Source organism: Wyeomyia smithii, chromosome 2 (genome assembly GCF_029784165.1).
Source record: "Wyeomyia smithii strain HCP4-BCI-WySm-NY-G18 chromosome 2, ASM2978416v1, whole genome shotgun sequence".
Taxonomy (NCBI): domain Eukaryota; kingdom Metazoa; phylum Arthropoda; class Insecta; order Diptera; family Culicidae; genus Wyeomyia; species Wyeomyia smithii.
Genome location: NC_073695.1, coordinates 83667207 through 83679276, shown reverse-complemented (window position 1 = coordinate 83679276; position 12070 = coordinate 83667207). Strand labels below are relative to the sequence as shown.

General features: G+C 40.1%; 2 protein-coding genes across 8 annotated transcripts in view; one reads left to right on the top strand and one right to left on the bottom strand.

Moving 5' to 3' along the window:
* Nucleotides 1–12070, top strand: part of LOC129720753 (G-protein coupled receptor dmsr-1) — a 263787-nt gene that overhangs the window by 169232 nt on the left and 82485 nt on the right. For 3 of the 7 annotated variants that reach the window (XM_055672443.1, XM_055672444.1, XM_055672447.1), the window contains one exon: nt 6924–6995. The exons of 3 other annotated variants lie outside the window; for them this stretch is intronic. The gene's annotated coding sequence lies outside the window, so the exon portion shown is untranslated. Of the gene's footprint in view, nt 1–6923; nt 6996–7092; nt 7205–12070 lie in introns of those variants that run through there. One more of the 7 variants, XM_055672448.1, reaches the window with a different exon arrangement.
* Nucleotides 11141–12070, bottom strand: part of LOC129720754 (chitotriosidase-1-like) — a 43336-nt gene continuing 42406 nt past the window's right edge. The window contains exon 6 of the mRNA XM_055672451.1: nt 11141–11686. Within this exon, the coding sequence (XP_055528426.1) occupies nt 11237–11686 (450 nt within the window). The 3' untranslated portion in view covers nt 11141–11236. The remainder of the gene's footprint in view (nt 11687–12070) is intronic.

Sequence of the window (12070 nt, the reverse complement as noted above, 5' to 3'; positions counted from 1 at the left end):
GAAGCATTAGGCTTCGCACTAAAGTCCAGCGAGTTGGAATTTCCATTTCATGTCCTTCTATGGAGGCAAATTAGCATTCCCAAATTGAATTTACTGACTGACGCTACGAAACGTGTCAGTTCAGTCTAGATTATTCATGTATACGCCAAAATTATATCTCGCATCGCGCTCGATGTTGCGTCAATCGCTCTAGGTTGTTTTGTTGATCCTAGATTTTCCCTAATAAATTTTACCTACATGACAATTTTTGAAGTTAAACATTGTTGTTTTGTTACCTTTCCTATTGAAAAATATTGTTCAATTTTAGAAAGTATCATATTTTCCTAGGTGATATGCCACCTGATTTCAGAACATATATTCAATTGATTGTTACCCAAGCCGGGGGAAAGAATCATCCACCACGCACCAGGACGAGAAAAGAAACCATCTATCACGCACCAGGAAGTACTGCCATGGTTGCTTGAAGCTACTTTATTCGTGAATATCATCATTTGCTGGTACGTTTATCACGACACGTGTTTGATTCGAAAAATAGAAATGATACCACCTACCTAATAGGGTTTGAATTGGTGGCTGATTGTTGGCGAGATTCATCATTTAGAATGGATTTTAGATTTCTATACGTAAGAATATTGTTGAAGATCATAAATGAATCTGCGTTTCTAAACGAAACCCAGAACACAAAAATTGCCGGCTAGTGCAAATAACGGACCGACCGACGTTGTAATTTATTTGTTTATGCATCTCGACATTCGAAAAACGAGATCGTTGTTTTTATATATCACGGGCAATGCCGAAAGCAATCAAGGTTTGCTCGAGTGACTCGACATTTCATGCTATATGTCATGCTTAAGAAAAGCGTGGGTACGTGTAACGTATTGTGTTTCGCTAAATGTCATTTTCCATTAATAAATTAGAAATCTATTTGCCTCTCGTTCCGAAGCCCATCAGAGATTTTCTGAAGCCGCGCAAAACGATTCCCTTTGGTAAGACTATCTCATAAATTTAATTGCTGTAGATGGGAACACAAACCAACGCAGGCAAACAGTGCCAAAACAACATCACAGCGCTGATCCTATCTTCCGGGAAGCGCAAATCTGTCGAACAAAATCTGTTTATTGCCAAGGTTAGCGTTTTCTCGTACGTGGCAATGCTGGCAGCCTAATCACGCGGAAAAACACATCGAACTCGCTTACTTCTGCGGTGAATGTCTTCATTAATTCATAGTGAATGGATATGTCAGCGCTTACACAGGAAAAAATAAATCAACCGGAATTAACAGGTAGAAAATTGAATAAGGGTTTTTCGAAAGATGAGAGCTTATTTATGTTCGAATAATATTGCTTAAACACTTAAACACTTCAAAGCTTAAATATCTTTCTATTCTATCGCAATTGTGAAATGTTTTTGATAAACAATCTGTACTTTTAATCAGCTTCATTCATTAACATAGGCCGGCGACAGTTGAGCGGGTTCCCACCGTGTGTTGGCTTAGTGAGGAGAAAGCTCTAGCGTAGTGGAAAACTTTTAAAAGGTCAAAATAGGCAATCGATTTATTGTTGTTTACTTGTTCCAAAACGTGATTGGTAATAATTTATTTGTTTCAGAAGGGAATTAATTTTGAAATACATTGTTGTTAGCGATACAATGTTGATAGCAAGAATAGAAATGAAATGAAATTAATAGAAAGGTAACTGATTACATGATATCGTTATATTGTAGAGCACTGAATCTACTCCACCACAGGCTATCACCATGTTCTAAACCTCTTTGAGTTTCGAAGGGGCTCGAGACTGTCCCCGATGCTCGAACCACACACCTCACTTGATCAATATTCAATTTGACCAAAGGCGTTAATTTGTGCAAAAGTCCGGAGTCGTGTATAATCTGCCAGATAATGTGTGGGCATGTTATATTCGCGGCATTTTTGTATAACCTTTGACGTAGCTAGAACCCTGAAAAGAATCCGACTTCTACCGAGTTTATCACAAACAAAGAACCGGTGTCGCGAGTGGCCTAGGTGAGTTTACTGATCCAGAACTTAGTAGTTAGCTCTCCTAGTCACTAGTGCTTTCACTTATATGGAATAAAATGGTCATAGAATGACTTAAGAATAGATAGGATAGGAGATAGAAATTAGGCCAGCGACAAGTTAATTGTAATTAATAAAATGAACCGTCTTTGAGAAACAATTCCGCACGGTCGAGTGCATTTACCTTTTCGAGCATATGTCACAAGTTTTCGGAAGGGAGTCCGGTGTCTCGTACATTATGGTGACAGCGGTGGAATATTATATTATCCGTAGTGGCACGGGCACCCATGAATCTCACCCGGAGGTGCTCCACGAACTGTTTCGCAAAAATGGTGATAGTCGACGGTAGAGTACCTGGTAGGTGGCGCTCAACAGAGTGATTGTCCGGTAATTGCAGCACTCCAGCTTGTTGCCCTTTTTGTAGATGGACAAACAATACCTACCATCCTCTGCGGTACTCATTCTTCCTCCAAAATCTTGGCAATTACCAAGAGCACGGTTCTATCCAGTGTTTCTCCACCGTATTTCAGCAGCTTACTGGAGAGCTGGTACACTCCAGCTGCTTTGTTGTTTTTTAACCCGCCAATCTACTCATTCATTTTACGAAGATTAGGAATGTGATTCTTATTGTCTTCTGCTCGTGCAGCAAGATCAATTTCCATACCGTCCTTGCGCTCTGCGACATCACCATTTAAATGCCCATCGAAGTGCTGCTTTCACCTGTCGATCACCACACACTCGTCCGTAAGGAAGGCGCCGTCAAAGCTTCTGCACATATCGGCTCACGGCACGAAACCTTCGCGAGAGTTGTTCAGCTTCTCAGAGATCTTCCATCCGTCGTTAGCTAGGTACAGCTCTTCCATCGCTACGCGATCTCGGTCCTCTTGTTAGCGCTTCTTCCTTCGGACTGAGTTATGGTTGTGCCATGCTCGTCGGTATCGTTTCTCGTTCGCTCTCGTACGGTTTTGAGGCATTCTCTCCCGTAATGCGTTCTTCTCGACTTACTGTTGACATACAAGAGGGGTATGGTCGACCTGTTACCCATGGAGCTAACGGGCCTAACGCCGTTAGTGGTGGCGGGCGACTCTAACGCTTGGGCTGTTGAATGGGGAAGTCGCTTCACGAACCCGAGGGGTCAGATCTTGTTGGAGGCTCTTGAAGGCAGAAATGATGCGGAGTCGATAATTGACGTGACCTTCTCCAGCCCACGACTGATCAAAAACTGGAGTGTAAACGATGACTACACTAATAGCGAACACCAGCCGGTCTGCTATAGTGTAGAGTCTACAACAACAACAACGAGAGGCTATAGTGTAGAGTCTACAACAACAACAACGAGACAATACTCTGACCGTCCGCGGTGAAAGACATCGCCCTTAGATGCCGAGGTATTCGAAGAGGCAATGAGAAGAGAGCGTGAGGGGGGCAGTTGGCTCCGCCCGACTGCTGAACAACTAGTTGCCATGCTATCGCGGGCGTGTGACGCCACCATGCCTAGGACTCGCCAATCTAGGACCCATCCAGAGGACCCAGCTGGACACCATGGACAAGGCGCTTGAAAGGATCATCCTCAACAGACAGGTGAGGTACACGGAGGGTGTACACGGTCTGGCAAGTAACCAGTTCGGCTTCCGGAAGGGCATGTCCACGCTGGATGCCATCTCTTCCGTCACCAAGACTGCGGAGGAAGCACTCCAGCGCAAGAGAAGGGTAATACGCTATTGTGCAATCGTCATGAACTTTTTTGTGCGTTTCATGAACTTTTAGTTAAAACTATTTATTATATTATATTTTCGATCCACGATACGTTACCGGGCCAAAAATACCTTAAAATAATTTTGATCAGGTTTGGTGTTCTAAGTGCTCCACTGTGCGGCGGCCTATGATACAGTCGATCGAGAACAGCCCAGGCAGATCATGCACGTAAACGAGTTCCCGGATAAACTGATTCGATTGATCAAAGCCACCATGGGGCAAGTGATGTGCTACGTGCGTGTTCATGTATTTGTTCATGTATTTGGGCCGACAGTAACACCAACAAAGAAACCCAGAAATGCATTTAGGCTGGCAATCGTGCCTTCTTCTCAAGTCGGAAGACACTGCGATCGAGTCAAGTGCGACGACGCACGGACCTGACGCTATACAAAACGCTGATAAGAGTGGTAGTCATCTACGGAATCGAGACAACAACGCTTCTCGCGGAGGACCTTAACGCTCTTGGAGTTTTAGAATGGAAGGTGCTGCGGATTATCTACGGTGGAGCACAGACAGATGACAGAGAATAGTATGGAATGGAGACGCCGCATGAAGTATGAGCTGCTTGAAGAGAACCCCATTGCACGCCTGGCGAAAGCTATTAGGTTGCGGTTTGCTGATCATGTCGTTAGAATGCCGGACGACAACCCTGTGAAATCACTTCTCTTCAACCGGCACTAGAAGCATAGGGACGCAGCGTGCACGATGGCTCGACCAGATCGAAGGAGACTTGCGGGTGGTGAAACATCTGGGGAACTGGCGGAACACAGCCCAAAACCGAGCAACATGGCGATAACTTCTTGATACAGCACGAGTCACCACAGCTCTCGTCTGATTGGTAGGGTTAGGTAACTCTTTACATTCGCCGTCGAACCAGTCGTTTCTATGATCCAGATCCCGCACCTAATAGCACTACGGCAGTACTATCTATGTCGGATCGAATTGCCATCAGCAACTGCGCCAAGCTGCTCTTCCGTGGATAGCACTGCCTCTAGCTGCTGTGCCTTTTTCTATGCAACCCCGAAGTCGACTTCGGTGGGTATTATATACAGTCGAGAATTTGGTGCGCATGCATACAGCTACGACCACATTTTATGTGGAGGCAGTGAATGTAATTTTACAGAAATGCGAAAAATGAACGAAAACTAAGGATGTCACTTAGGCTTAGAAAACATATACCTCATCCAGACTGGACCCTAACCCGTAGTCTTACTGCCTACGGCATGGTGTTTATTGTAATCAAACTACTAGCAAGATATGTACCAGTTCACGTTTATTCTGCGTATTGTTTTGCAACACATCTTCAGAGTCGTTTTTTATTTAATTGATGTATGAGCACTCTTACTTTGTAAGCGGGTTTGGGATTGCTTCAAAAAGCCCATTAGAACTCTTTTCCCCTCTATATGGATCAATAACTGCGGCCAGAACTTTAGATCTGAAGGAGGTTACAGTCGAACATTTTTTTTTTTTTCAATAAAACATCAAGTCATGTTTCTTTGTCAAGTTCAATTCGTACAGAATAAAGAAAAAATATTGACTCAAGCTTCCTTTTAAGCGAATGCGGATTGCCGGACCTTTCTCTTGACCCCTACTTTCCAGTTTTGCACAGCCTTCTTGGTCACTTTGTTGCGCCAGCTAGCCTTCAAATGCATCTCGTTACCAACTATTATTCGTGTCTTCTTAAAGTTCCGCTTGACGATAGTTCAATAGCTGGTGTGAATAGGTGTGTGTGACGGTTGGTTTGGCCACATTCAACAACTTTACCACCTTGGCGTTCGACTAGTTAGGATTTTCGCGATGTGCGAGCAATTTTTTTTTCTTTTGCTTCGATGTCATTTTCACAACTGAAAAGCAAATGTTCAAATTGAACACTAAATATGATGATACTAAAGGCGCATTTTTAAAATGAGGGGTGTTCAGGTTGTTCTTGATACTCGATGAAAATAACACGGCAAATTGAAGTTGACAAATATTTGACCGCAACACCCTTTATTGTGACATAGATGTAATTGAAATGGTATTTGTGGAACAAAATCTGAATAGAGTGCTATGGGGTATAAGATTAACCTAATAAACCTAAAGACCAACCTATAGATCTAAAATAGTTTAAAATAAAGATGGTATTTTAGTTGATTTCCTAGCTTAGTAAATTCTAAAATAGGTGGATTGATAAAAGTGTTTCTTTTTCGGTTACCTGTCCCATCGGGATGCGGTATATTTTTCCAAATCTGTATCATATTTCCAGTTCGCTTATTTTTCGCTTTCCCTACTTCACATACTGTCTGCCTAATGAATTTGTGTGTTAACGTGTAAAAGCCGTTGTTGAAAATAGAAATTTAGTTCGAAAAATTACATAATCCTTTTTCATATTTTTATCTAATTTGGATTAGATTGATTTAGTGGACAGCAGTGACGAACTAATGAACAACATTTTTTATGAACTTTATTCTCTTATAAACCCAGCACTCAGTAATTCGATTAAACAAAATTGATGCGATCAAACCAAATTGATTGCGAGAATCCTATTGAGTTATAAAGAATTTTCTTTGCAGCTAAAGATTTTCAAATAAAATAAAAATACTCCGAAGGGCCACTTGAACTCAACATTACTCTTCAAGAGGTTATTTTTTCCAATCAATCAATCTTGAATTGTTGCTTTGGTGAGCGATGCCAGTGCCGGTCCGAAAGTTCTTCAATTCACTTTAACCGCATTAAATTTCAGACGATTATATGAAATTTGAATCGAGTTACCTTAGCACCACAATATCTTACGGATAATATATTAAGTGTGACAGGGTTCTTATATATAGGTATTTCAATAATTCATACTTGTACTGAAAATTGATTAAAATACTACTTCTCTTCTGAAAAGTCTGATTTAATGAATAAACTGGAATAACGTCTTCAACAAGAAATATTTATATCCGATTTTACACTTCGATGACAGCCGATAATGCTTAACTACATTTGAATCCGCCTCGATTGATCTTATCAGCAATCATCTTACTCTCATAACGGTAGCAACGATCAACGCACAAATATAACAGTTGGGAGCTTCTAACCAATAAAGCTAATCGTCCCATCGGTTGTTTTTCGTTTAATTCAATTTACATTTTTCTATATTGCTTTATTCCAGAATTTCCCTTGATGGTGCTTAGCAAATGAAATTTTAATCTCGCCTCGCTGCTAGCGTAAATGGCGTTAAAAGGTAAGAAGAATATTTATATTTATTCGCGCTGTATCTTGTTCACCGTCAAATTCGTTTCGCGCGCTGACTAAACCACCATCCACCGCGAAATTGTCTTCGCCGAACAATGTATGGACGCTGGGATGAGGTGTGATGATAGATGTGCATTCTCACAGCGGAAAACTTCGAACTCCTCCGGTAGCTCGGTGCAGCGAAATTGTATTATATCAGTGAGTCGTTTTTGTGGTTATCATGTAAACTAAATCTTTGCTAGATAAGACTGCTACAGCATTAGGATCGTAGCGTGGGATACCGGAATCACGAGAACGGATGTCAGAAGAAGGATGGGTAGCTTTACTTGCGATCTGTTACACACAGTAAAAGTGGCTATCAGTACCATCTGCGCTACCTCAGTCGCTGAACTAACTTTTTTGTAGTAAATCAAAGCATCCAGTTACGGACGAGAAGAAAACTCATTTTAAGCAAATGACTTACTGAATTTGAATTTTATTATTATTTAAAAAATCTTTAAATGTGTAAAGCAATTGCACTAACTTATAGTTTGCAAAAATGGCTTTTTCAGTTGACTTTTTCCACGCTTTGCATATTTCAGTCTGAGGAAGCCATATGTTTCCTACAGTTTAATGCAAATTTTGATTATTAAAACATGAGTTGGAATCCGACTTGCCTCTTGCTTCCATTATTCTATGATTCGTCTTCAAAAATCATCTTTTATATGTGAAATTTATCGCGTGATGTTAGTTTTCTACGTATAGCGTCACTGAAATGAAACAGTTTAACTGCAAAAAGTTGACAAGCTTCGGGCTTTTTAACATGTCTGGTTCGAAAATGCTCAATGCCTAGTAGAGACCTAACATTTTCACTTGAGCAAAAAAAAACTTCATTTGGAAATTGTACCAGAGATGATAAATCTGTCACACACGTATACGGTGATTGGTTTGGATTTTTTTTTTGATCTATGACAGATGCAGTTGTATCCACATCGCTGAGATGCTCTGATAGTGAAAAAGTAGTCACACTGAAAACTTTTGACATGCATATTTTCATGTTGATCAATTAGGCTTGTAATTGAGTTGTCATGCAATCGTAAACTATCACGATGTCTATAATTTTATATTAGGCATCACATTTTAATGCTTCTTTTGGTTATGATTGTGTCATATCTCAATAAGGTCTGCTAAAAATGAATTGTTTAATAATACTTACTTAATTGTTTGTTGACTGTAGCGGTTAATTTTGTAGATTTGTTGGCCTAATCAGTCCGTGTATAGAAACAAAAACGATTTGTTGTTTCTTCGGGTTAAGAAACAAAAAATCATTTTTGCTTCTATACACGGACTGATTAAACCAACAAATCTACATAATAGTACTTACAGTAAAAACTTATCGCCCATTATAATCGAGGGTTCCCAATCGAGGGACACTATTCCAATCACCCCGAACCTATTTTAAGCAGTTTCCATCTGTTTTGCAGGCATTTTTTTTAGCACTCGAAGTGGCTCCTGAATGGCTGCAATATAGGTCGATTTGTTTCGAATGGTGATTTCTATGTGATTTCTTTGTGATTAACGGTATTTTTTATATTCGTGAGACAGCTAGACAAACAAAGTTTTCGTTTCCATCATTGAAATTGTCGATATTTATCAAAATCCAGGATTTTAGGGCCTGCTTTCTTCGACTGATTAAAATAGGCTTGCTTAAGCCGTTCCCTACCCTATGTATTAACTCTAAATCGGTTATTTTAAAAGAAAGAATTTTTTTTACAAAGCAATACTGTTAAACAATCTTCAATTCTATCTACAAAGATACGAAAGTTAGATATCTTATTTCATAGGAAAGCCTAATTTGTGATTACAGGAAAATAACCGCCTCATCAAATGTAACAATTTTGTAGACGAAAGTTTTTCTCTAAAATATTACAGACGCGTTCCATGGAAAATAGGTAAAATAAATATTTTTTTTTTTGGTATATCATTTCCGATTTCGCTGAAACTCTTCACAGTTGTTCCTTCTTGATAAAGAGGTCATTCTATAATAACAGTTCTTCACGTAGACTCGCGACTGCTGCTTCAAAAGAGCCTATTCAAAATGGTGACTGATAGGTAAAAATTTCTATATCAGAAAAACGGCTTGTTTGATTGATTGATGTCTTCGGCAAAGTTGCAGGTAATAAAATTGCGGTTCTAGAGGAAATATAAACACTGTGAAAACATTTTTTTCTGTGCTAAATTTTCCAAATTGTCACAAAATATTATATATCTCAATTTTTTTTTTCAAATCTAGGGTAAGCATGTGTAAAACGCCGTATGTGTATGAAACGTATGTTTCATTGTCACCTTATTATGGTTTATGAATTATAAAGTAACTCTAATTCGGTTATTTTGAAAGATTTAAAAAACTTATTCTACAAAATAACATTGTAGAACAATCGTCAATTCTAACTACAAAGATACGAAAGTTAGAAATCTACTTCCATAGGAAAATTGGTAATCCTAATTTGTCATTACAGGAAAATAACCGCCTCATCATATGCAACAATTTTGCACACGAGAAAAACTTCTCTAGTATATTGCTGTGAGACATTCCCTTTAGTCGTATAAATAACGCTTGCACAGCAGTGTGTGTAGTTAGGGATAAGCAAGAGAATAAGTCGGCAGTGGAATGTGATGGGTTCGGGTTCGGGTTCAAGTCCCGTCTGGATACGGTATATTTTTCAAAATCTGTATCATATTTTCAGTTCGCTTTTTTTTCGCTTCTCCTGCTGCACACATTGTCTGCCTGAAATGAAATTACTGTCGAGCTCCAGAACCAAATTTCCCCCTAAACTTGTTCCTTAGAACGCTATGTAATGGTTATCTGGCGTCTCCATCGATTAAACAGTGAAAGGAGGCGCATGGTTAACGTTCACGTTGGAATGTAAGGGAGCCCTAAACTCGTTTCCTAGAACAGCGGTTCTCAACCATTTTATTTGTTCGCGTACCCCTTGGCGATATTTTCCAAATCAGGGGGCTTGGAATGTTCTCGCAGAGTGGGAGAAAGTAATGGTAGTAATGGAAACTATGGTTTGTTAGATTGCTGTTTGTTGGATTGTTTTAAAAGCAAGTTTGAACAACAAATGAAGTAATAGTTGAGAACAATTGCTTTGTCTGCCAGTACTGATTTTTCTTCCGCGTACCCCCTGAAGGCTTTCGCGTACCCCTAGGAGTACTCGTACCCCAGGTTGAGAACAGCTACCCTAGAACGTTGTCGAATGGTTAACCTAGCGTCTCCACCGATTCAACAGTAGAAGGAGGCGCATGGTTAACGTTGGCGTTGGAGTGACGAGTTTTCGGAATGGCTAGGAGCACCAAAATTCAAAGCAATGGTTAAATAGCTATAATTTTTCATTGTTTTCCAGTTTGAGCTTGAAAGATTAAAAAAAAAGATGTTTAGAGCCATCAAGAGATAAGCCTGAAGAATGAATTTTGCCTCGGCGACCAATTTGACTCTTTTAACTCCTAACGAAAGATTACTGGAAATTAATGTAATTTTTTCATTACTTGGAGCAGAGTTTTCTTGAAACCGCATCGAAGCGTGCTTTTTGTTACGTCCTAACAATTTTCGAAAAAAAATCACTGAGCAATAAATTTCACTACAATTTCAGCAGAAATCAAGTTTGGCATCGCTCCTCTTCTCATCTTAAACGCGCCACAGTAAAACCAATACCGTGTTCGAAAATATAAATTTGCACGACTGTTAATTAGTTTCAGTTAGAGCAGGGGTTCTTGCTCGGCGGGCCTCTTTTTTAAGTCAAAATATTTGGCCAAGCACCTGTGTGTTTGAAGCAATGACAAATAACTTTCTTTTTGTAAGCTTCACACTAACGGGTTTACGTTGAAAAGCATTGCGGAGCTCAATCTAAAAACCGCTGGGTTAGAACTTTTCAAGTTTACGCCCCCTTTGCTCGCGCTTATGAAGTAGAGCCAAACTGATATGTGTGTGTGACATTTCCCGTACTCGAAAACCCCTATATGTAAGTTTTCACGCTAATCGCTCCAGTCGTTTTTGAGTCTATAGGGAACAAATAGACGGACATTCACATTTATTGACATAAGACGATAGATGATAGAAGACAGAAGAAGATAGAAACAAATTGTGTCACTTTATTTTTTTTTTCCAAATTGTTTTATTAGGATTTGATGACAACGATATTAACAGCCCGACTGGTTTGCGATCGGCGAACGCTATAAGAATCAACAAAACTACGGATTGCTGCTGCCCAAATACAGATATTGCTGTGCCAATGCCACTGCAGGGAATACACCTCCGCCGCATTGGTCACTCCAGTCGTCCCAATCAAGCGAATAGATTGCTACTCCCCCAAGGGCTCGGTCCAGCACATAGGTATACTTTTGGATGAGAGTATCAGCCGTTTCAGTACTAATCCAACTGGTATCCTTGGTGTAGAAGACGGTATACGTTACATCGTCCGTTGTATTCGCATATCCGGCGTTCAGCGCACAGAACTCGTACTGTGCCAAATAACCGCTTTGCTTAGTGTTTACACCTGCGATCCCCGGGCCACGGATCGGCGCACCAAGCGTATTTTGCTTGGCACTGGCGAGTGTGTAGGTCCGAGCGTATGTCCCCACGACTAGGTTAATTTTGCCTTTTCTCACTTTGGTCGATAGCCAGTCGGAGATGGATGAGTTCTGAAAATATTGCAATCATAAATGTATGAATGAATAATTCGGTTACTAGCGTAGGACTTTTAGCGTCGCATCGACAGTTCGTAGTGTCATGCAGAATATGAGTCATGATAGATGGACCTATCGTGACAAATTCTGAATGATGAATTGGTTTCATGACAGTACTTTGATTGCACCTTCCAAAAATCGACTGACGAATTTTGATCTAACGTGACAGTACACTGCAGCTACATTCCTCATGATATGAATGGCAAGCGGAATGGTTTAGTTTTATGCTGCTGATGGCATGTTTTGCTAAATTATTTCATACTATTCTAGCAATGAATATCATCAAAAGCTCATCATGGGGCAGTGAAAATCCACCGCCCATGGCAAGTCCATCCACAC